Here is a 24,875-nt window from a genome sequence, read left to right on the forward strand (position 1 = left end):
CCCCATGTGGGTTGCTGGCCTGCAGGAGGTTCTGCTTGGGAGTAAAATGTAGTCTCTGTGCTTTCAAAACTTGCAGCCAAGCCACAAATGTAAATATGGGCACCCTCTGAGGCCAGTGGGAGCAACATCAACAGGGGTGATGAGCAACATGTTGCCCCTGAGCTAGTGGTTGGGGATCCTGCTCTACCCCACTGAAAAAGTACTGCTAGAACATTCTTTAAACATGAAGGCTGTAAAGTGTGGTGAACACTAGGCAAGGTATATACACAGCACGAAACCATCACCTCTTCTGCTAATACAGGATAACAGATTTTACACAGGGTCATATTTAAACGCATTTAAAATATAAGCTGCACGTCCACTCAAAAGATGCTCAGAATGTGACGCCGATGAAAACCGACGCTTGCCAAATTATTGGTGAAATATAAGCCGCCCAGAAAAATCGGGAGTTGTAGTTTCAATAAACGTGAGACACAGAGGATATCGTCTCATAAAAACTACAATTCCCAGCATGCCATCGTGATGCCATACATGCGCGTTTTTTGTGCTGCCCCCATGCGGCAGCGTGGCAGGTGTAAGTGCGCATGATCACACGTGTTCAGTGATCCATAAGGGGCAAGAGGCCGGAGTGGGGCTGCAGTGCTAGCCCGGGGACTAGTAGACATGCTTACGTTTTCTTTACGGCGCTTGGCACAGGTACGTGGCATAGAACTCAGGCACCGGCTGCTAGAACAGTGCTGTCCTGGTGACTGTCATGTACTGAGCTGCACAGGTTAGGGTAAGCCTGAACTGTCATGTGGGTGATGTAATATAACTCATATGGGATGCGCTATCCTGGCATGGGCTAGGGGACCTCAGGCATACATTGTAAGTACAACACTTAACCCTTGCTTAGTCAGTAGCTTACCTAGAAATTCAGCTTTTTTTCCCTATGTTCCTACAGCTTCCAACATGTGTTCTTGAGTTGCTGAGAGTTTTAACTGAGGAGCAACAAGTGAGGGATCCCTAGCATAGCATAGTATAGCATAGCAGGGGTTGCTAGGCTACGTTTTGAACCCAGATGAAGCTAAAGCTTAACTGTACCAAGGGCAGCTTGCATCACCTCATTTGGCAGGGTTGATTGGTCCATCCTGAATCAATATCTTGCCAAGCTGCCTTGTGTAATCAATAGTATATGTCATTTACCCCCAAGTCATTGCTCAGGTACCAAAAAAGAGTTGCTTCTGATTGGTGCAGGGTATAACACCTAGATATCTAGGTTTTGTCTAGTCATTAACCTTCCAGCAGTTGCTAAAGCAGCAGTTCTATTCAAAGATAAAGGCTCCCAGGGCATAACTACAGGGAATGTGACTACTGGGGAGCCTATGGGCACAAAAATTGCTTTTCCTCTTTAGAAGTTTAACAAACATGCAGTATTATGAGGATAATCCACAATTTAAAGCACATGGTAAGGGATATGAATGGATAGAGTGCCAATGATGTGAGGGGTGAAGGCTGGGAATTAAGTGGCATAACTGCTGTGGTCTTAATTACACCACTAAAAGGCTTTTGGCAAAGATGAAAGTTAAATAGTTGTTTTTGTACTCTGTATCTAGTTTTAGCACGTCTGTGTGCAGCTTAACAGTAAAGGATAAGTACTGACGTGGCATTTACTTTGAAATGGCATTCAATTGCTGCTATCCCCTAACAGGAGCTTACTTAGATTTCTATGTAGATTGATGCTTGCCAGTAGTGGCTATGCCAGTCCTTTACATTGGCTTATTTTCCTGGCATTACCTTTTATTAAGCCATATAGCATTCTCATTTACTGCTGTGCTGTTAATAATAAGTTGTGACTGTTTGTGCCATATGGAACATTCCAGCTTGTTTACTGCTCTTTTATTGCTCTGTTAATTTTTGCATAGAACTTGCTTGTGCAGTTCATTCTCCAGTATGATGAAAAATACATCCTCACAGGACATAGCCTTTGTGGTTTGGTGCAACTTGTTGCATGTCAGCAGTTGCTGCAAGTACAGTCATGCAATCATTTTACTAACAAAGTCGATTTAGTGCCAGGTCAGGCGGCAGGCAGGGGTACCGTTCCAAACCACAGGGAAGCATGATCATGCAGCTGGTAAACTTCCCTTTGTCAGGAGATGTTATTTAACTTTTGAAGGGAGAAAGATTCAATAGATAATGTTCCTTATACAGTAATATTGCAGGGATATATATATTGAAATAGTCCTGTAACTAACTGCGTATGATAAAGCTTTTTGTTTCTCAGCACTATGGTAGTGGCTGTACTGCGTGGGGAAAGTAATAGAGCTGATAGTTCACTTGTGATTGGTTTCTTTTATCATTCAGTTGCTAATGGTTCAGAAAAAATGGGATCATTATTCCCCCTGGGTATATGCACATGTAAATGCATGTTCTTCCAGTTATGTAAAACACTTTGGGTTTATATTGTAGACGAATAACTAGTCAAACTGTAGGTGCAGCTTAGTAATAAAATCTTTGGTTCTTCAACTGTTCAGCCTGTTCCCAGAATTCCTTCTGAATGCTCATTACTCTTTGAATGTAACTACAGATCCTGACATGTATGTTAAAATCCTACTGTGTATCTTCTGCTGTATAACTATGCATGGCCAGTTTTCTATAACCCCTAAGTAAAGAACCCACGGCACAGTAAAAAGCTCTCTTGTCCACCACCGACTGGACTCCACTGGGAGACTATAAAGGTCATTTACAGATTCAGGTGCAGTTGCACTTCTCCACTTTTCTCTGCAGTGAGTTGTGCGTTAAACCTAATTCATGAAGGGCAGTGGTACACGGGGAGATTAGTCGCCTCACGACAATGCCATCCCACTGGCTAGAATGTAAATCACCGGTGGGATGGCATATGTGTCACTGTGATGTCCCACAGTCGCCTGAAGTTGTCTTTGGAGGAAACTTTGGGCGACTGTGGGACATCGCTGCGACGCGTATGCCATCCTACCAGCAATTTACATTCTAGCTGGTGGGATGGCATTGCGGGGAGATTAGTCGCAACAACGAAGTTTTGTCACGGGGCAACCAATCTCCCCGTGGACCACTGCCGTAAAGGTACTTGCATCAAAATGTGCTCTCTTGCATTTAAGTATGGTTGCACTCTGCCACTCAGTCCTTCCTGCCTTCCGAGACAAGCGTTTCTGTGCCTATTTATGGGGCTCAGTAAACACTGAAAATGACACCAGATGGACTTCTGCACAATTGTGTCTAATTTGCAACATAACTCCTGAACTGTTGCCTTAATTTTGGAGAATCAGATGCAGATGTGACAGACTCAATGCATTTACATCTGGCGCAATGCCCCTTTGTGACTGCCATGATGGTGGAGAAAAAATACTGCATAGTGGGGACACACATGCTGGCTGTTCTCAAAGTTGCACCTTCACCGTTGCATTTGTGGTTGTAAATGTAATATTCATTTAAAAAATACAGGTGCATAGATAGTTGTATCAAGTGGTTACAGATAAATAATTAAAACTTTCTGAATATGCACCCAAACTCTTTTCTAACTGGGGTGCACATGGAGACACACTCACTGTAGGGCTGATCAGACTGTAGCTGTGTAGAACAACTCTGCAACACTGATTGGTGTGCATGGACCCTGAGTGATCCCCAAAGAACAGATTGGATTTTAGGGAGGCTATAGATTAACTGCAATGTGATTGGTCAGGCCAGCATAATACTGGAAAAGCCAGTGTTTTTGAGGGCATGGCTTCCATATGTTGCTAGATGTCCTGAAATGACACTTAGTTATTTTTCTGTATCTTCCTCGTTGATCGAGACATGTTCAAGAATCGTTACAAATATTTCAACTGATACAAATGCGAGATGTATTGTTGTTACAAATGAATTAGTGTGTTAGCTGTCTGTTCAATATACAATGGAATAGAGTCTGAAACCTGGCTCTAGAACAAAGTTTACCGCCAAGCTATAAAGATCAGCACTACACCCCAAAGGGCTAAGAGATGCAGTTTTGCCATGTGACCCATTATGAATTATATTGAAAAATATAAAACTCAATGTGTAGCATTGAAGCATTCTGACCTTGATGAGTAAACAGGGTATTGTCTGTTGCCCCGTCGCTCCCAAGTTTTGCCAGACGGTGCCTACTTGATATGAGACTAACCATAAGCCAAACATTAGTGGCAGCACACTAGGCAGTTTATATACAGCTCTAAACCCAAAGCTATCGCTGAGCATGCTGGGATCTGTGATTTAAAAACGGCTGGAGGGCTGCAGGTTTAAGATCTCTGATAAGGATGTAATTTAGAATGCTATCAAGAGTAGTTTGTAAGGGCACAGCCCTAGCATCCAGCCTACGGACTCTACTGGCGCATAAGAGTTAATAATCATCATGACTGGCATCCCCACCTGAATGAGTGGAGCATTATGTGTGAAGGGAAGCAGTTGGAAATAGGCCTATTATTATCTCTTCAGAGACATGGCACGCTCCGCTGGCTTTATAGCCCAATTTTGTAGCCTTTCTACCTTGCAGCTGTGGATGTGTCTGCACATCTCTTGCATAAATGTCATTTTGCAGCGGCCACAGCTGGGTAGCCGCAGAGTAACTGGATTGCATGTGTTTTTCCTATTATCTTGAAGCACTGGACCTTGATTGTAAGTTTGCGAAGTCGCGTTGGGAGGGGGAGATAAAGAAGCAGATATTGCACCAACCCACTGAGCTGAAGCAGTAACCACAGAAGCTTTGCTATTGTTCTTTGGACTTGAACCCTGTTACGGATCAACTGAGAGGATTTGTTGACTGTAAACTTTCCTTTTTTTTTCTTTCACTCCCTGGAACAGTTCTGTCAATAAATACCCATCAAAAAGGCTAGAGAAATATTACTGCTGCTGATACATAGGGAGATAGCAATTGGGCAGGGTGGGCTTGAACAGAAAACACGTTTTTGCGCAGGTAATTTCCTGCCCATGCCAGCTATTTGTGTAATCAGCACAGAGCATGTTGCTGGGAGTTTGCCTGAGCTCAGACTTCTGATATAAAAAAAAAAGTTTGACTTGATAAATATGCAAAATAGTAGCCCAACTTTCCACAAATTGCTTTGCTCCCTGAAGGGCAGCAGCGTGTTGCGATTGATAACACACATTAATCTGAGAGGGTGTTCGTTGTGTCTCACAATTACATACAGTTGTAGATCTAGCGAGTCCCACGGGGCATTTTCCTTATCGTGAGCCCTAAGCGCCACCGGTACTGATATCCCTGCTTGAGCTTCAGTGCATCTGTTAAAATGACTGATGGACTGATTAATCCGCCAGTGCTTGCCCTATGGGGGATACGTAGGGGCTGCGTTGAAGCCCCCAGGGCTATGCCTACACTGAAATGTGACAAATCTTATTCCCTCTATGTGGCTCAATCCGCTTACTCAACATTAATTAAATAAAGCAAATGAATACTAAATTGGTTTCGTCTTTCTTTGTAGTCAGACGATTAAAGCAGCAGTTCTCAAGTCATGTGTGTTCTCCTCCTGGGGTGGCAGACTAGGTGGCAAAAAGTCACATTTTGGGAAAATGCCCATTTGTTATTTTACAAATATATAATTTTATAAAGTTTATAAACAAACACCGCTCCGTCATTAGTGGAATTATGCGGCGGGTTTGGGCAGCAGATGCACTGGCTGTGAATACTCCCCACATCTGGCCTATGGAGGCAAATGATCAGCCCAATTTAAGCCACTGGTTTAGACAGAAAGCAGTGTTGTTCTTTCTATCATTCTCTAAACAGATTTTTTATGTTTCCATTTGTTTCTTTCTCCCTTCTGAAAGCCTTCCCTTTTCACTTCTGCTCTCCCTTCTTTCTTCTGGTCTTCCTGGTTTGCGCAGTCACAAATGGCATACAACCCATTTCTCTTTGCCTGTAGGCAGGAGTAGAGAAGTGGATCTGATCCTATACGCTCCTGTATGTTGCCTCACTGCCAGCCACAGTTTCGGCCTGAGTGCAGCTACATGGACCAGGGCTCGGTATATATATTGACTATATATTTTCAGGCCCACCTCTGCTTTGTCTTGCTGCACTCATACCTACTGTACCATGTGCCTGTCAGTGGAGCATATAGAGGTGCATTTGCTTCTCTCTACCTGGCTACAAGATGCAGAGAGAAGCAAACCGTATACCACATGTGACTGCCCTTTCACTTGTATCCCCTTTTCTACTCTTGTCAGGTATAGCTATTCACCTGGCTTATCCCCTTTGGCTTCTGCAGTGGTTGGAAACTGCAGGAACGATTCTGTATCCCAAGGCCATTCCTGGATCATCCAGGTCTCACTTTTAATTATTTTATATTCTGACTTGTTTCTTTTGACTTCCTGCAGCCCTGGCCTGTGTGTTTTTCTAGCCCCCCTTGTCCTTACATTTTCATGCTATTCAGACTGGCTTTCCTTTGGTTCATCTCCTAATAGAAACATCTGGGCATCCTGATCACACCATAGCTGTATGCAGAGACATTACATGGGGAAACCATGTGTGCTGCAGAGATTGCTACTGGGATCTGATGCAACTAGGCGGGCAGGTTTCAGCAGATCTGTAGCTTCTTCTGCCACAACGTCCGCTGTAGGAATCGCTGAATCTGCATAATGACCCTACTGTGTTTCCAAAACTAGAGAGGTGAATCTAATAGCAGTTCTATTGCCTATTTGTTACTTTTTACATAAGCGTTCAGCTACTTCCTACATCATATTATTTACACTAAACAATAAAGCTACTTGGTTAACGTTTGTGTCCAGTTACTGAAGTTTGTTAAAACTCTATAACTTATCATCCATTATATTAATGCTGCAGACTTTGTGCACTGCAATATCTGACATTACAGTATTTACGCATTCATAACGGCTAATTTCACCATTATTTCTGGAGACTTGCGAGTTTTTTGTTGTACAGTTAGCACAGCGCTATAGTTGCTGCTATAAATTTTAATTTTATCATTGTATCATTCTTTTCCCAATTGGACTCTCTTATTGACACTGGTTTAGTTTAAAAAAAAAAAAAATGACCATCTCTCCCACTATGCAGTTTAGCGGTGTTATTACACAGTACCAGTTTCCCAGTTAGAGGGGGAAATAATGTCATATTTTGGCATGGCTAGATGATATCTGTACTGGAACTCAACTTTAGCAAGCAAAACAGCTTATGTATGAAGGATCTGAGAACAGGTGAAAACATAGATGTGTGCCAAAAAAAAATTGCAGTTACAGAAATCATTACAGTAAAACCACTGTGGAGTTTTTTTTTTTCTTGAAGCCTATATATGACTTTAGTAAAAGTATGCCTTTCTCTTCTGAATAAAACTTTTTTTTTAATCATCAATCATGTAGCTAATAATTCTCAGTTATTCTGTATCTGGAAAAAAAATATCAATGAAAATACGTTAAAAATTAAGTATATAGCATGCAGCAAAAAATTGCTTCATTAGGGGTCTTTAAGTCATATCGCTGTAATTAACATTTAGGGCAATGGCACACAGTAAGATTTGCTGCCTGTGGTTAAATCTGCGCTACAAGTCTCTGTAAAATGCCTTGCCTAACACTGCAATCACCACAGTTAAAACATATTACTTAAAGAAATCTGGCTTAATTGCAGGAAATTGGCTCCCTTCACATTTCCCATGATCACCACAAATAATATGTTTTATTTGCAGTGATTTTAATATTAGCCAGGGCAAGGCATTTTTGGCAGATTTTCACTCACAGTAGGTTGCAAACAGTGATCAGTACACACTATCCATGTTTCTGAGTAGAGGTTGGCATGCTTGTCTCAACTATGTGTGCAAGTTTAAAAGGAGATTTTTCCTTTAACCCCCATATGTAATAAAAGGCACCAAGTTTGCCCAGGAGCAGTAACCCATAGCAACTAATAAGATGTTTGGTTTTACACAGGTGCCCAATAAATTCTACTGATTGGATGCTATGAGTTACTGCTCCTGGCAGAACACCTTAACCCCCGAAGTGTTCTCACTGATTCATAATGGTGAGTGTTAGATGGCATTTCTAACCATACCTGGAATGGACTTTACTTTTGTACTTTACGTGTGTCACTCCTAGCACATATGATTTCATGTTTTGTATCCATGTGCTGTACTGAGGAATCCCTAACAGCGGATCATTGGCTATCCCATGCTAGTGAAAGCAAATTTGACATTCACCCACTCTTTTGATGAAGGGGATATTTCCTTATTTTCCATGTAAGCTGAAGACCGAATGACCATTACTAAGCACTTTTAGGCCATCATATGTTAGGGCAGGGATCCCCAACCTTTTTAACTGTGAGCCACAGTCAAATATAAAAAGAGTTGAGGAGCAACACAAGCATGGAAAATGTTCATGGGGGTGCCAAATAAGGGCTGTGATTGGCTATTTGGTAGCTTCTATGTGGGCTGGCAGCCTACAAGTGGTTCTGTTTTGCAGTACTCTGGGTTTTTATGCAACCAAAACTTGCCTCCAATCCAGGAATTTAAACATGAGCTTTAAGGCCGCTGGGAGCAACATCCAAGGGGTTGGGGACCAACATGGTGACTGCAAGCCACTGGTTGGGGATCACTGCCTTAGGGCATGGCAGTATAACCAGACCCTTAAAATTTCATCCTTACAAAGGGTGGCTGAGGATTTTATTTAGGACTGCATTGGGCAGCTATAATTTGAAATCTAAAACATCATAGATAAATGAGCTTACAGTACAGGTATGGGATCTGTTATCCAGAAAGTGATGAATTAGGGAAAGGTCATCTCCCATCAACTTCATTTTAATCAAATAGTTAAAAATATGAAAAAATGTTACCTTTTTTCTTTGTATTTATAATGGTATCTTGTACTTGGTCCCAACTTAGATATAATTATTCCTTATTGGAGATAATACAATCCTATTGGGTTTGTTTAATGTTGAAATTATTTTTTAGTAGACTTAAAGTATAGAGATTCAAATTAAGGAAAGATCCCTTTTGCAGAAAACCCCAGGTCCTGAGTATTCTGGATAACAGCTCCCATACCTGTACTTGGTAATTATTTACTAGTTTTCTAATCAGATTTCCATTAAATTTGCTTGATTGTGTAAATCATATCTGATGCCCTTTCTGTGCACCAGTTATGCTTCCTGGATAGTTCTTGTGCAGCCCATCATGGTCCCTATTACATGTGTGGGATTGCTTGGGACCTGGGGTTTTCCAGATTAGGGTTCTTTCCGTGATTTTCCTCATAATAACTTTAAACCTTAAGACTAATACCAAAAAACATTTGACAAAAAAGAGTTGTTTTTCCACCAATATGGATTCATGCAGCTTAGTTACTATTAAACACAGGGCACAGTACTATTTATTATTATTATAATAATTAGTTTAAAGCGGATTTTATGGAAAGTAGCCTTCCTGTAGTTCAGAGCTCTCTAATAGTGGGTTTCCGGATAATAGATCCCGAACCTGTAAATGAAACCGCAACCAAATTGTCAAAAATGGAAACTGAAAAGTTATAAACCTGTGAAAAACGAAATAATTTGACCATGGGAAAGCTTTGTACCGGAGCGAAGCCTGCAGAGAGTTTGTACAGTATGTATTTGGCATAAGTTTAGCAACTTCAGTAGCCTGAAGCTAAAGTACAGATAAGCAGAGGCTAAAATTCACTGTACACTCATATATTATTTGAGCTGACTAAGGGAAAGTCATAAAGGTTAGTGAACTTTGATTCTGTGGCCATGTGTATCTGAGAGAGATGGTTAATAGCTATATGGTGCAGCTAGAAGCACTGTCACCGATCAGTATCCAGCAAACTGCAATTTAAGCTTTTTTCCATTTTAGTAATAAATGGTCTTTTTAAGTGTTTCTTATGTAGTCAAAATCACCTTAATAGTAATACATGATTGATTTTGCAAGAATCTGAAAATTTCCAGTGCACACTTTTGCTAATAAATACAATTTAATACAGTACTAAAAGTCCTGTGCAAGCTGATGTATTTCCAATGTACTTTTTGCAAAACTGCGGTATGCCTGGAGTCGTCACACATTGAGGATGCCCATTGAGCATTAGCCAAAACATAGAACTATGTGCATACATGTATAATATGTACATACATTTGGAATGTAGACAGCCTCTTAAAGGGGTATATAACTTATAATGTATCAGGTATATTGTGAAACAACTTGCAGTTTAGCTTTTTTTTAAATAACAGTGGATTATGAGTAGGAGATATATACAGTAAGATATAAAAAGGAATAGTACATTTGTAGCATCACAAGTGCAAATTGTCTCTGAATGTCACGCTGCAAGTTATTTTAAGGTGAATTCCCTTTTTAAATTGTAAGCTGGAAAGGAGGAGGAACACAAAACTATATAAAAATGATGATGGCCAATTGAAGAGTTGCTAAGAACAGAATCTTTAACAACCTAACTAAATGTTTTATCTTAAAGGTGTATTACTTCTTTAAATGCTAAAAATAAAGAAAAAATTGATTACGAAATATCAAAATTACAATAATGACATGAATCTCATTTGACCCAAGATCTTTGCTGCATTGTTGTCTATTGCCCAGAGACCTTTCATTAGACCTGTAATCATTTCAGACTGACTTGTTGTTGGAAAGGTTTTACCTTACTGCCACATGCTGTGACAATGTGCAATCATTTCTTTATTAGCCCCTGCGGAGTTGCTGCCATGTTCGCAGTCAGCACAGCCAAGCTTGGACACAGGCTGGAAACCAAGTCTGGACTGGACAGGAAAGTCTGGCAGAGGGTGACCCTGAGATGTGGGACCTTGTACAGAAAGAGAAGGATAGGCAATGCCGAGGGCTGGAGATGATTGCCTCAGAGGTATGTATGCTTCCACCAATCAGGATCACTGTTCTTAGGTGGGGAGAAATATCCCAGGACCTAGGAAACTATGCCACATTATACAATTATACAACGCGTTTAGTCTGCAATGGACTTAGTCATCAATGAGAAGTGGCCTGATTCACCCTGAAGACACAGTTAACACTTAAGTGTCCTAGTGTGTGGTTTTAGTTAGTGAAACTCATGGTTAATGGCCCTTTGTATGGAAGTCAGTGGGAAGCTGTCTATGGTGGCCCACAGGCATTTAGTTTACTGCTACTATAGTGGTGACCAAAACATCCCAATATGCTATTAGAGCAATCTGTAGTTCAATGGAAGCTGGAGAGTCTCTAACTATAGTAGTTCTACCATCACATGAAATCTGATTTCTGCCTATAGTGCATGGTCTCTACATTCATAGAATTATTCAATTGTTCTTTTGTTTTTTTCTTCTTTTAACTGGTAGAATTTCTGTAGCCGGGCAGCCTTGGAAGCCCTTGGTTCCTGCCTCAACAACAAGTATTCTGAGGGCTACCCAGGGAAGAGGTGAGATACTTGGCACACCCATATATTTCTTTCTGTTTTTGTAGGGCAAAAACATTTGGCATTTTACTGCTAATAGTTTACCCACATTAGAGCCACCTAAAACATCTATTTATTCTGCAGAAATAAACCTGCAAGTGCAGTTTGTCTGTGAGTGTTTATGGCTGTGTTTACATAGACCTTTCTGATAAAGCTTAATTAGTTTTTACCTTTCCTTCTCCTTTAAACTGACTAAAGGTGGCCATACACACACCAATAATAATGTACGAAACCTCGTTTTGTACGATATTCAGTGCGTGTATGGTATGTCGGCGAGTCGACCGATATCGCATGAAGCTGCTGATATCGGCCGACTCGCCGATCGGACCAGTTTGAAAATATTGATCGGGCGCCATAGAAGGCGCCTGACCAAAATCTCCCTTCAGCGCTGAATCGGCAGAAGGAGGTAGAAATCCTATTGTTTCTACCTCCTTACCTGCGATTCAGCCCTGAATGGTGTATGGCGGATCTGACGATGTTTCAAACATCGTCAGATCGCCAAATGTATGGCCAGCTTTATAGGCTGCTTTCTGTCTTTCGCTGGACTGTTTGGATTTTGTTTGCTGGGTGCAAATTAAACTTAGTTAATGGACGCAGATCATACTACATAAAAAGCATAGTACTGTATGTTGTAAAACGAGGTTATTAAACTACAATGGAATCTATATTGGTTTATTTTAGATATTATGGGGGTGCAGAGGTTGTGGACAAGATTGAATTACTGTGCCAGCAGCGGGCTTTGGATGCCTTTGACTTGAATCCAGAAAAATGGGGAGTTAATGTACAGCCATATTCAGGCTCTCCAGCCAACTTTGCAGCATACACAGCTGTTCTACAGCCACACGATCGCATCATGGGGCTAGACCTTCCTGATGGAGGACAGTAAGTATATAAGTAGTAGAAACTATTCATTTTTTGTCTTATGCATCTGGTAGGGTTATTGATACAAAGGTGAACAGTGCAAAAAGAGACTTGTATCCATAGAGAGGAACATAAATACCTAAAAATACCCTAAGCAAAGGCAGCATAGATTGCAGGAATTGGCAGACAGGGAGTGTAGTGTACAAATTTTTTTTATAGGAAGCTGGCCAAAACCTCAATTTGTTATGAACTACTTACATGCTATAGTAGTTAGTCAGCCAATCAGCCGACCCCCTCACCCCCATTCCTTATACTATGTTACAGCAACCACCTATCACAGCACCTGTTTGGGCCTGAATAAGGGGGCCTCCAGAATTGTATTGCAGGCTTCCTTATGGGCACATCTTTAAGTATGTTTTATGTGCTCTAAATTCAGAGCTGTTATTGAGCAAAGCTGGTGATGCTCAAGGGCTGTTAAGTCAAGTTCTTAATTTTACTTACAAGGATCTTAATCTTCACTTGCAGTAAAAATAAACCTGCCCTTGCAGCTGCAAGTGTTTTCTTTCTGACCTCTACATGAGCTTTTTAAGTGCATAGTGGTGCCTCTACTTTGACTGCCCTTCAGGTTTGGAGCTGTGTTCACTAACTGCTACAAGTCTAATAGAATATTCCTCAAACTGTCGATCCTTTGTGGTTAGGCCCAACAAGGGTATCTTGTGTCCCTTAAATGACTGCTGCTGTTACCTCTATATCTAAAAATTCCAAAACATTTCACTTGGAGATGTTTCTAGTTATACGGTAGATTTCCCGTTGGGGTTATACCCTACTATAGGGTGTGACTGATGATGCACTATTTCTATTTTCTTTCTTCTTCTCCCCAGTCTGACCCACGGGTACATGTCTGATGTGAAGCGCATTTCTGCTACATCTATATACTTTGAATCTATGCCTTATAAGTTAAATGTAAGTATAATTTATTTGTACCAGAACTGGACTTTTTTTGGGAGGGGGGGGAAAGATGAATATACAGTGGCTTGCAAAAGTATTCGGCCCCCTTGAACTTTTCCGCATTTTGTCACATTACAGCCACAAACATGAATCAATTTTATTGGAATTCCACGTGAAAGACCAATACAAAGTGGTGTACACGTGAGAAGTGGAAGGAAAATCATACATGATTCCAAACATTTTTTACAAATAAATAACTGCAAAGTGGGGTGTGCGTAATTATTCAGCCCCCTGAGTCAATACTTTGTAGAACCCCCTTTTGCTGCAATTACAGCTGCCAGTCTTTTAGGGTATGTCTCTACCAGCTTTGCACATCTACAGACTGAAATCCTTGCCCATTCTTCTTTGCAAAACAGCTCCAGCTCAGTCAGATTAGATAGACAGCGTTTGTGAACAGCAGTTTTCAGATCTTGCACAGATTCTCGATTGGATTTAGATCTGGACTGTGACTGGGCCATTCTAACACATGGATATGTTTTGTTTTGAACCATTCCATTGTTGCCCTGGCTTTATGTTTAGGGTCGTTGTCCTGCTGGAAGGTGAACCTTCGCCCCAGTCTCAAGTCTTTTGCAGACTCCAAGAGGTTTTCTTCCAAGATTCCCCTGTATTTGGCTCCATCCATCTTCCCATCAACTCTGACCAGCTTCCCTGTCCCTGCTGAAGAGAAGCACCCCCAGAGCATGATGCTGCCACCGCCATATTTGACAGTGGGGATGGTGTGTTCAGAGTGATGTGCAGTGTTAGTTTTCCGCCACACATAGCGTTTTGCATTTTGGCCAAAAAGTTCCATTTTGGTCTCATCTGACCAGAGCACCTTCTTCCACATGTTTGCTGTGTCCCCCACATGGCTTGTGGCAAACTGCAAACGGGACTTCTTATGGTTTTCTGTTAACAATGGCTTTCTTCTTGCCACTCTTCCATAAAGGCCAACTTTGTGCAGTGCACGACTAATAGTTGTCCTATGGACAGATTCCCCCACCTGAGCTGTAGATCTCTGCAGCTCGTCCAGAGTCACCATGGGCCTCTTGGCTGCATTTCTGATCAGCGCTCTCCTTGTTTGGCCTGTGAGTTTAGGTGGACGGCCTTGTCTTGGTAGGGTTACAGTTGTGCCATACTCCTTCCATTTCTGAATGATCGGTGGAACAGTGCTCTATGGGATGTTCAAGGCTTTGGAAATCTTTTTGTAGCCTAAGCCTGCTTTAAATTTCTCAATAACTTTATCCCTGACCTGTCTGGTGTGTTCTTTGGACTTCATGGTGTTGTTGCTCCCAATATTCTCTTAGACAACCTCTGAGGCCGTCACAGAGCAGCTGTATTTGTACTGACATTAGATTACACACAGGTGCACTCTATTTAGTCATTAGCACTCATCAGGCAATGTCTATGGGCAACTGACTGCACTCAGACCAAAGGGGGCTGAATAATTACGCACACCCCACTTTGCAGTTATTTATTTGTAAAAAATGTTTGGAATCATGTATGATTTTCCTTCCACTTCTCACGTGTACACCACTTTGTATTGGTCTTTCACGTGGAATTCCAATAAAATTGATTCATGTTTGTGGCTGTAATGTGACAAAATATGGAAAAGTTCAAGGGGGCCGAATACTTTTGCAAGCCACTGTACCTTATAATTTTTGCTGTGCCTTTATTTACTTATGACCTTCATTTTTGAGTTACTTTCTAAATGGCTGATTTCAGCCTTAGACAGCCAACAGATTCAGCTAAATGATAAAATCACAGAAGAGGCAGATTAATGCACCAATGGGGGGGGGAGAACTTGTAGGACAGAGGTCAGAGGACAGTGATGTACATGTGACCATATTGTATGTGGACAGTGATTTAATGCATAGGGGTATAGTTAGGTAGCATCTGCAGATATGCATATCTCACAAACCCATTTCCAAATAAGTTGGGACACTGTGTAAAATATATAAAAAAAACAATGGGATGATTCGCAAATCAATTAAACTTGCAAATAGTGTTGAAACAGATATGTAATTGTTTTCTGAAGAGTATATGCTCATTTTGAATTTCATGACCGCATGTTTCAAAAAAGTTGGGAAAGGAGCATGTTTCCCACTGTGTTACATCACGTCTTCTTTTAACAACACTCTGGGGCACATTTACTAATCCACGAACGTCTGAATGCGTTTTTTTCGTAATGATCGGTATTTTGCGATTTTTTCGTAAATTGTTGCGACTTTTTCGTAGCCGTTACGACTTTTTCATAGCGTTACTACTTGCGCGAATTGTCGCGATTTTTTGGTAGCCATCGCGCCGAGTAAGAAAGTTTCGGACTCATTCGAGCTTCAGTATCGTGACTTTCCTTGGGCCAGGTTGGAGCTGCAGAGTGCCATTGAGTCCTATGGGAGGCTTCCAAAATCATGCAAAGACTGAAAGTTTTGGCCGCCGTTTACGAGCGCTCAATACGAAAAAGTCGCGACAATATACGAGCAAATCGTAACGGCTACGAAAAAGTCGCGACAATTCGCGCAAGTCGTAACGGCTACAAAAAAGTCGCGACAATTTACGAATAAGTCGTAACGGCAACGAAAAAGTCGCAAAATGTTCGTTTCCGATCCAAATTTTTTCCATTTGGATTCGTGGATTAGTAAATGTGCCCCTCTGTGTAACCATTTGGGAACTGAGGAGACCAACTGCTGTAGTATTGAAAGTGAAACGTTGTCCCATTCTTGCCTGATATGGGATTTCAGATGGTCAACACTCAGGGTCTCCTTTGTATTTTTTCTTTCATAATGCACCATATGTTTTCAATGGGTGGCAGTTTTGGGCTGCAGGGAATCAGTTTAGCTCCCATGCTCTCTCACTTATAGTGCCATGATGTTGTAATACAAGCAGAATGTGGTTTGGCATTGTCTTGCCTTCCCTAAAAAAGGCATCATCTGGATGGCAGCATATGTTGCTCCAAACTCTGTATATATCATTCAGCATTAATGGTGCCTTCACAGATGTGCAGGTTTTGCTTGCCATGTGCACTAATACACCTTACACAAATAATATTTTTACTGACGTTAACCTCTCCTATATAAACAGGGCAATTTGTTCAAAACTCCCTATCTACCTTTAAATAAACAACCCCCCCCCCTTCTTCAAATAGCAGCATTTGAACAGCTTATTATCAGGGGCTTCTCAGTGAACAGGTTATTAGTTTAATCTGCTTCTTTAAGGTTTTAAGGGATCAGGAAGTGAAAGAAAGTGCTTAAGATTAAATTGCTTCATATTCTTGTTCAGTGCCAGAAATAACAGAAACCATAGAAATTTCATAATTTAAAAAGAAAATAGTGAAGTGTGTTCAGCGCAAGCCCTGTTCCCTGAGCTTGTGTTGAAAAGGGGTGTATTATCTCTTTAACACGGACATCATCCTTAATTTTCCAAAAGAATATCAGATTTTGGCCTGTCAGACAACGGAACAGTTTTTCACTTTGCCTGGTCCATCCTAAATGAGTTTGGGCAGAGCAGGAGGTGGTGTTTCTGTATCATGTACAATGCTAAAAAGAGCAGATCCTAGAGAGGCAGGGTCTTTCAGAAGTATAGAATATCATTGAAGAACGACGGACATGGCAAAAGCAATATTGAATGGCTGTGAGCTTTGAGCCCTCAGATGGCACGGAATTAAAACCAGTCCCATTTCTGTAGTGGAAATCGCTGCATGGGCTCAGGGATACTTCCAAAGCCATTGTCTGAACACCATTCATCACTGCATCCTCTAATCATGCAAGTAACTCTAGATGCACAACTTTTCCAGTGTTTTGTTGCTTCTTTTCCAATTTTTTTTTAAACGTGTTACTGGCATCTAATTCAAAATGAGCTTATATTTTTTTAGATTTAAAAGATTTTTAAATACACAATTTTTTTTTTTTTTTTTTTAAATTTTGGTTTTTATTAGTATATAAAGTTTAAACAGGCCACAACAGCACATACATATGTATTCAGTATTAACAATAGTGATAAATCTGATTATGCAAGGTTTATAGAAATATTGATCCTGATCAAGCGGCAATGCATCAAAAACATTAGTCATTGTTTCATCGTTGAAGGGTCTCTTTCCCAGGGGGGCCAAGCCTTGGCCGCTCAGAATTAGTAAATACACAATTTTTTGATTGCAACAGTTGATATGTTTTCTTGTACTATTTGTAGTTAAATGATTTGCAAAAATTCCCATTCTCATTTACTTATATTTTACCTTGTGTCCAAACTGTTTTGGAATCGGGATTGTATGATAAACATGGTTGTGTATATCTTTAAGGCTCATACATGTTGAATAGAGTGTGCCCTGAATGCTAACCAAAAGCACTATAATGTTGTCTGAATCTTAATAATTAATAATCTGATCTTAATAATTGAAGCCCCCAGCTATTGTGAGCCATAACTCCTAGCACTTCTGTGCTGGAGCTTTTTGGAGTTGGAGTTTATTGCTGCTGGAATTGTTTATGGTAAAAAAAAGCTATTTTAAGACTTTTTGTCACTGATATAGAAATATATCAAGCATAATGCATTATTCTGGTTCTAAGCTCTTTTTTATTTTTTGGCATATCCAAATTCAAAGTACAGCTTCTAAAGCTCTTTTTCTATATATTGATCCACGCAGGGCTTTATTTGGGTAACCAGAAGGCTCTGCTTTCTGTCCTAACAATACAGCAATACAATACAACAATAGCATTTTGCCCTTACATGCATTGAATAGGAATAATCTGTTTATGCATTTTTCACTGGTTAAATTCTTGGTTTGGCTTCAGTTTGCTTTATTACAACCCAGACACTCTGGCAATACTGTACATTTACAATTCAGAATCATTTGTTTGTGCTTCTGAAAGCCTTTCCCTAGTTTTCCAGGGAAGTATATATTTTTTTATATATATATTGCTTAGGGGTGTCCTATGCAGAACATAAAATGTGCGTTAAAGAAGAACTAAAGCGTCCAACCCTGGAGAGGGAGTCCCATGCTTCTGAAACCCAGAAGATAAGCTAAGCTGTTTAGAGGGTTCTGTCTCATTTGGCACAAGGCTGCTGGCTCTGGGAAGTAACACAGCAGCTCTATGCCTTAAAAGTGTATGTGCAGTAATTAAGCCTCTTCCAATGAAATGGATGGTCTTTTCTGAGTAATCGTTTAGAAAAAGTATACATCTGTTTTGCTCTATACTTTTGTTTTTTTTTACAAATGACACACTGTTGTATATGTTTTATTGTTCCCAAAACTGTTGTTTTCAACAGCAGGAAAATGGGTGTTTACAAACTCAATGTAAGCCTAATAATTATACCTTTCTAGCATATTATGAATGATGAGCTTAAAGGTGTGGTTCAGCTTCATAATAAAATTTGTATACTGTAATTGTAACTTGTATCGCTCTCTCCTCTCCACTAAGCAAGCATGTTTCCAATATATATGAATTAACAAAAATAAATGGCTTGAGAGATATCAACTTCCCATTTAACCTAGCAACATGGCAGTGGTTTGCATGATGGACTGTAAGAATAGGAGAGGGCCTGAATAAATAAAACATTTCAACTTCCCTATGGGCCCAGAATAAACCCTTTCAAAGATCATCTGATGAAGGGGATCAACGGCACCCTTTCTCAATCTTCCTAGGCATATCTTTTGCACACAGTTTGGGCAAGGCCTTCTTCAAGCGGTGATGGAACCCAGTGAATAGAAATGTGACTGACGAGGCATGGGGACATGCACATCACATGTGACGCAAGCCGTGCCCACACTGTCGTCTGGCAAAAGACTCACTTAGAAAGATTGAGAAAGGGGTGATCCCTTGCATTGGTAAGACTTTTGAAAAGGCTTATTGCAGTCCATAGGGAAGTTGAAATGTTTTATTTATTCAGGCCCTCTCCTATTCTTACAGTCTGTCATGCAAACCACTGCCATGTTGCTAGGTTATATGGGACCCTAACAACTAGATAGTTGAAATTCCAAACTTGATAGCTGCTGAATCTGCTAAATATCTGCTATCTATAATATGAACCATAAAAAATGAAACCTGAAAACCAATTGCAAACTGGGTTGAAATATCACTGTCTATATCATACTAAAAGTAAATGTTAATATGAACTACCACCTCAAGCTTGTCGGAAACATCTCTTTTTTTTTTTTTTTTTTTTTTGCTTATTGTCATATCCGTACCCACACAGACCTACAACACCTGAACTTTCTTTTTTTTGTGCTTAAAATTATTCTTACTAGGACTTTCCTTTGATTGTGTCAGTGCTTTTTATTTGGTACATTGTATTGCCGGATAACAAAAATGGCATTAAGACAAAGTAGAGAGATGAGAAGGGATAGTAGGAACAAGGAGTAAGCAATAAAGTATATAGATGAAACAGTAAAGTAAATAACAAAGGTGAGTCATAAAAACTGAATAGAAAAAAAAATATTATTTTCATTGCAGACACAAGGCAAGAAAGTTAGAAACAAAGTAAATAGGTGCTCTCAATTATATAGTCATGGCTATGCCATCCATCTACAGGTCAGGAACCTTTCCAAGGTGTGACATCTACACAGTAGAGATTGCACTACATTTTAGCCAAGTAAGATTGAGGCTGTGCTTTGAATAAAGTTTTATATAGACATAGTGCTGACATATTGCTACATTAATACTCTTATATAGTGTTACAGTTGGTAGAGCTGCGTACATGATTCTGCGCCTTTTGGGCTTTAAGCACTTCCGGTTGTAGTACAAAAAACACTAAAAATATAAAATGGATGTAAATTGCTAAAGTGTTTTGAAAAGCACACTGAGTAAACTTACAGCAATTCATTTCTTGAGTTTAGATCCCCTATATCAATTTTTGTTGGGTGCCAGCTCCCTTTTATTTTGTGCTACAGTTGAAATTGGTACTGACTGCATATCTGGGATGTAGCCATAAAGATTATTCACAGATCTTTGCATTTTCTCTTTGTCTTTATTTTCTGAGTTTTATATTAAAGGAGAAGGAAAGTCATTTTTGCATTTTACTGCCAGTAGATTAACCTCATTAGTCTAATTTAAAACACTATATTCTGTAAAAATCATTATCATACCCGAGTAAAGCATCCTAGAAGCTATTTCCATTTGTTTAATATAGCAGCTGCCATTTTAAGTAGCTTCCTGCTGCAGCTCTAGCCTTTATAGCTAAGATTACGCATTCCTAAGAGTGGGGATTCTTATGGGAGGGGGGAGCAGGAGAGGGAAAGAGTTATGCAGACTCTGACCCAGGGAATGAAGGACTGAGATACTCAGATACTCTAAGAACATGTTTAGAAAAAAGGAGACAAGATATCCTGTGTTTCTTTTGATAGATGACTCAGTGCAGCATTACTGTAAGTGCTTATGGCTGTATTTACATAGACCTCTCTAATAAAGCTTACTTAGTTTTTACATTTTCCTCCTTTAAGAGAGTTATATATGAATTATTGCCGACCTTAAGCACTGCTGCAAATATGTTACGGATTCTCCTAACTTAGTCCCAGGTAGCTTTATTATATTGTTCAATGTGTGACCTTGTTAAACATCTGCCAGTTAGCCCCACTTTGTCTCAGTCCCAATGTGGAGTAAAAAGTTCATGCTCTGAGATTATTGCAGCTCATCATTTTGTTCTGTCAGCAAACACAAGCACCACTTTTAATGCCAGCTTCAAGGTCTTTAATGAGCATAGTCCTCCACTTATAAGTAGCCTGCTGTTTGCACCATGATGCTTTGGAACTAGTGTGGCCTTGCCTGCCCTGCATTCATATCCCCTCCTTGTTTCTCCCTTCCTCAACAGTGATATGGTCATGTTTTACACCAAATACTTAGAAGCAGTCAATTTATTATTGTTCTTTTGTTATTTAGTAGCAACTTGTTTTATTCCGGATACTGTTATTCAATTCTCCATTCCATGTACTTGGTTAATTTACTAGGGCTAGTAAACATTAGCTCATTTGGTTGACTTTTTCTTTTATGTGTGTTGTTCAATCTGGAACATTAATGTTCAATTTCTATCTCTCCAGATTTGGAACTACATATTCCCAATGATTCAGTTAAAGGAGTGTCGAGTTACATAGTTAATTTGTGTTAAAGACAATAGGCTAAAATGAACCCCTTAAAATAACTCCCAGTGCATACACATAATAATATAGACCTATCGTTAAGCAATTCATTACAATGACTAAGGACTTATGTCTGCCCTTTTATGTGTTAAAGCCAGCAACAGGGTTAATTGATTATGATCAGCTGGAGATGACTGCTCGCCTCTTCCGACCAAAGCTTATCATTGCTGGAACCAGTGCCTATGCACGGCTAATTGACTATGCCAGGATGAGAAAGGTATGTCTTGTAGTAACCTGTTTGTTTTCTGCAAATCTATATGGTACTGTACAAGAATTCCCAGTGAATACATCCATGTGCCATAAGCCTAAGACTATGAAGGTTAGCATGCATTGCAGCAATGGCACGTTTGTATATTGCCACTAATAGCTTATGTTTGCTATAGGGCAACCCCAGATCTCTTATGATGTTCTTGATTTAGGTATGTGATGAAATGAAAGCCTACCTTCTGGCTGATATGGCTCATATCAGTGGACTTGTAGCAGCTGGCGTGATCCCATCTCCCTTTGAACATGCTGATATTGTCACCTCAACAACACACAAGACTTTGCGAGGGGCAAGGTAATATCATTTTTTTGTCTAAGCCTTAGGTTCTCGGATAAGCCAAACCTAAATTTGTTGTATGGATAACCATTATCCTTACCCCCGTTCTATGGATTGCTCCCATTATTCTGCAAGCTGGAAATATGCCTGTTTTAGTGGATATTCACAGAGCAATGCAGGAGCCACAGTGTATGGATGGGTCTGTTGTGAAGTTTGCCACAAAATGTGCACTGTAAAGGGGGCTATTTGCAAGTATTCAAATTCTGAATATCCAGTTTTATTGATATCAATATTTTATTGAAATCAATATTTTTGTAGAGTTCTGGCAGACTTGCAGCAGTTTTGCCTTAAATTATAATGCTTTGTCCACTCAGATATAGCAGCAAAAATTTCTAGGGAAAAAAAACAGAGGAAAGTTCAAAAAATACTTTAGTAAACTGCAGGAAAACCCACACACAAAGTAAAGTTTAGATTTCCATTTGTTTAAAATACATTGGCTTTTGAGAAACAATGCCATTGTTACCCAAGTTTGTGAGCAGATATCTATATAACTATTAATAAAAAGGTCTTATTGTGACTTGACAGGATATAAAATGTACAACCTAAACTACTCTTTAAAACTGATGAGCAAGCATCTAAGCTAAATCTCTAGAGAGTTTTCTCCATTTGTATGATTACTGAAATTATATTTGTTAGATTTACCCCCATATGTAATTTAAAGGCACTAATTTTGCCCATGTGTAGTAACCCATAGCAACCAATAAGATGTTTGATCAGTAAACGCTTCCTGCTTATTGGTTCTTACAGGTGAGTGTACCAGTCGAGAACTTTGCACCTTATTACATTTCCCATTTGTGTTTTACATGAAAGAAGACTCCATTATTTTCAATGTATAGCCAGTGGCACCAGCACAGGGCAGGTACTGATTAGAATTAAGGCCCTTGTTTATATATGAAAGTAGCAAAATTGTTTTTTGAGATAGGGCAGTTCTACTTTACTGTGTCTAATTTGTTTAACAACTTTTAAACCTATTATATTGTTGAGGGGTTATCCTCTCTTACACCTGATTCTAAACAGCAAAACATAATTTATTTATACATGCTGCCAGTCATAACATTTGGGTACCTTGAACCTTGAACATGCAAGCTCAATACTGGGGCAAGCCAAGTGGACATAGTAAAGCTGTAATTCCAATTGGGTATTTAAAGCACCAAATTATTTGTCACATCATATAAAAGCAATATCTTCCACAAACAGCCACAACTGTAGTCAATCATTTAACCAAACATGGCTAGAAATGCTTTATTTTATATACTTTAAGTGTTTATGTAGGCATTCAAAGTAGTATGGAAAAGTTACGTAAATTAACAAAAAAAACGCAGAAAATACGCACAGTTCTAAAACTTTTTTGTAATCGTACTAATTCATACATTGATAAATGTGCCCCTAAGTGTGCAGTTTTGGATATCATCAAGCAGAATTGAGGTGGTTTCTATGCTGTTACATAATGTGAATCTGAAGCATTACTAGTTATACTGAGATAAATATGCATATATACAGTATATTGTGAGTGGGTGCCTAAGCTTAGGAAAGTGACGGCAGCATAGAGCATGTGGAAAAAAAACATGGGGAGCTACTGGGGCAGCTTTATTGCTAAAGGACCGTGGTCACATTAGGCTAGTAGAGAAGCCTTAAACACTAATGCCTATATTTTCTAGCCTAATATGTTTCAGAAATGTTACACTTTTTTAATATACATTCTTTTTTTTCTTAACATTATAAAGAGTCTGGTTCACTCCACAGCCAAGTCCATGTTACATAACAAATCTAGGCAGCTTCTGTCTAGTCAGCATATCCAAAGCCAATCAGAATGGAGTATACATGCCATCTGTTTGTATGATGTCATGCTTAGATGCCATGTATGCTCACCGCTGATTTGATGTCTGAGACAGTCCAGCGTATTCAATTAGACCCTTTAATAGAAGAAACTAATCAACATATTAGGGCAAAGACACATGGGGTGATTAGTCATCAAGAGTTTTAAATAACTCCGTCGCATCGACTAACTGTGGCGATATACAGTAACTTCAATAGATTAACAAAAGTGTCTGCTACTAATAGCACAATATTTGCTGCACACCCATAAGTCACTGCAACTTTTTAAAAAAATTGCGGCGACTAATCCCGGGTGTCTTCGCCCGGGACGAAAGAAAGGTAAAAACTAAGTAAGCTTTATCAGAAAGGTCTATGTATATACAGCCATAAGCACTTACAGAAATGCTGCACTGACTTCTCTGTCAAAGATTTGTTGTGTCTGTAATTCCTCTGCCAGAGACACGCAGCTTTCTGCTTCCTGCTCTCTCCTGCTCCCCCCTCCCTCAAGAATGTTAAGGACTCACCCCCCCTTAGGAATGTGGATCTGACCCAATCAGCAGGAAGCTGACTAAGTCTAACTTACTGAGCATGTTCACTTGGTCTGGGTGTCTGTGCAGGAGAAAGGCATTATGGGAACTTTTACACAGCTCAGCGTTTTTTTCTTCTTGTTTGGCTTCTGATCTTCTTAACCTGAGAAATATGGGGAGACTTAATCTCAAGCTGCAGGCATACCTTCAGTTGTCTCCATAGTGCCCTTAAGTCTTTATTAGCCTTTCCTTCTCCTTTAAAGAGTTACATGTTCCTACATTAATACATAGGAGTGTGTCCATATTACTGGGGGAGTTTAGGCATCGACTTCTTTCCTCTTTAAAAATGCCCCCATGCCAGCCCAGTGGTACCTGCAGTTTGCTAATGGGAAAGAGAGGAGCAGACGCCACACTATTTTCTTCAGACACGCTGGGCTGTAGGCGGCATGTTCCATAGGCTGATTACAAATAAAAACACTGCGGGAGCCTATCAAAGGATCGCACCACCTTTGACACAGCGACCGAATAGAAACCTGAACTGTGTTGGAGTGTC

The 24,875-nt window shown here is 39.9% G+C and overlaps 1 protein-coding gene across 2 annotated transcripts in view; it reads left to right on the plus strand.

Annotated features, from left to right (window-relative positions):
* Positions 1–582: 582 nt before the first annotated feature.
* shmt2 (serine hydroxymethyltransferase 2 (mitochondrial)) overlaps positions 583–24,875 on the plus strand; it is a 32,148-nt gene continuing 7,855 nt past the window's right edge. The window contains exons 1-8 of one of the 2 annotated variants that reach the window (XM_012954056.3): positions 608–696; positions 7,915–8,005; positions 10,657–10,830; positions 11,297–11,376; positions 12,094–12,294; positions 13,155–13,236; positions 21,474–21,596; positions 21,799–21,938. In XM_012954056.3, coding sequence (XP_012809510.1) covers positions 8,003–8,005; positions 10,657–10,830; positions 11,297–11,376; positions 12,094–12,294; positions 13,155–13,236; positions 21,474–21,596; positions 21,799–21,938 — 803 coding nt within the window. In that variant the 5' untranslated portion in view covers positions 608–696; positions 7,915–8,002. 2 annotated transcript variants of the gene reach the window in all.

Source organism: Xenopus tropicalis, chromosome 2, assembly GCF_000004195.4.
Source record: "Xenopus tropicalis strain Nigerian chromosome 2, UCB_Xtro_10.0, whole genome shotgun sequence".
In the NCBI taxonomy this organism is placed as follows: Eukaryota; Metazoa; Chordata; class Amphibia; order Anura; family Pipidae; genus Xenopus; species Xenopus tropicalis.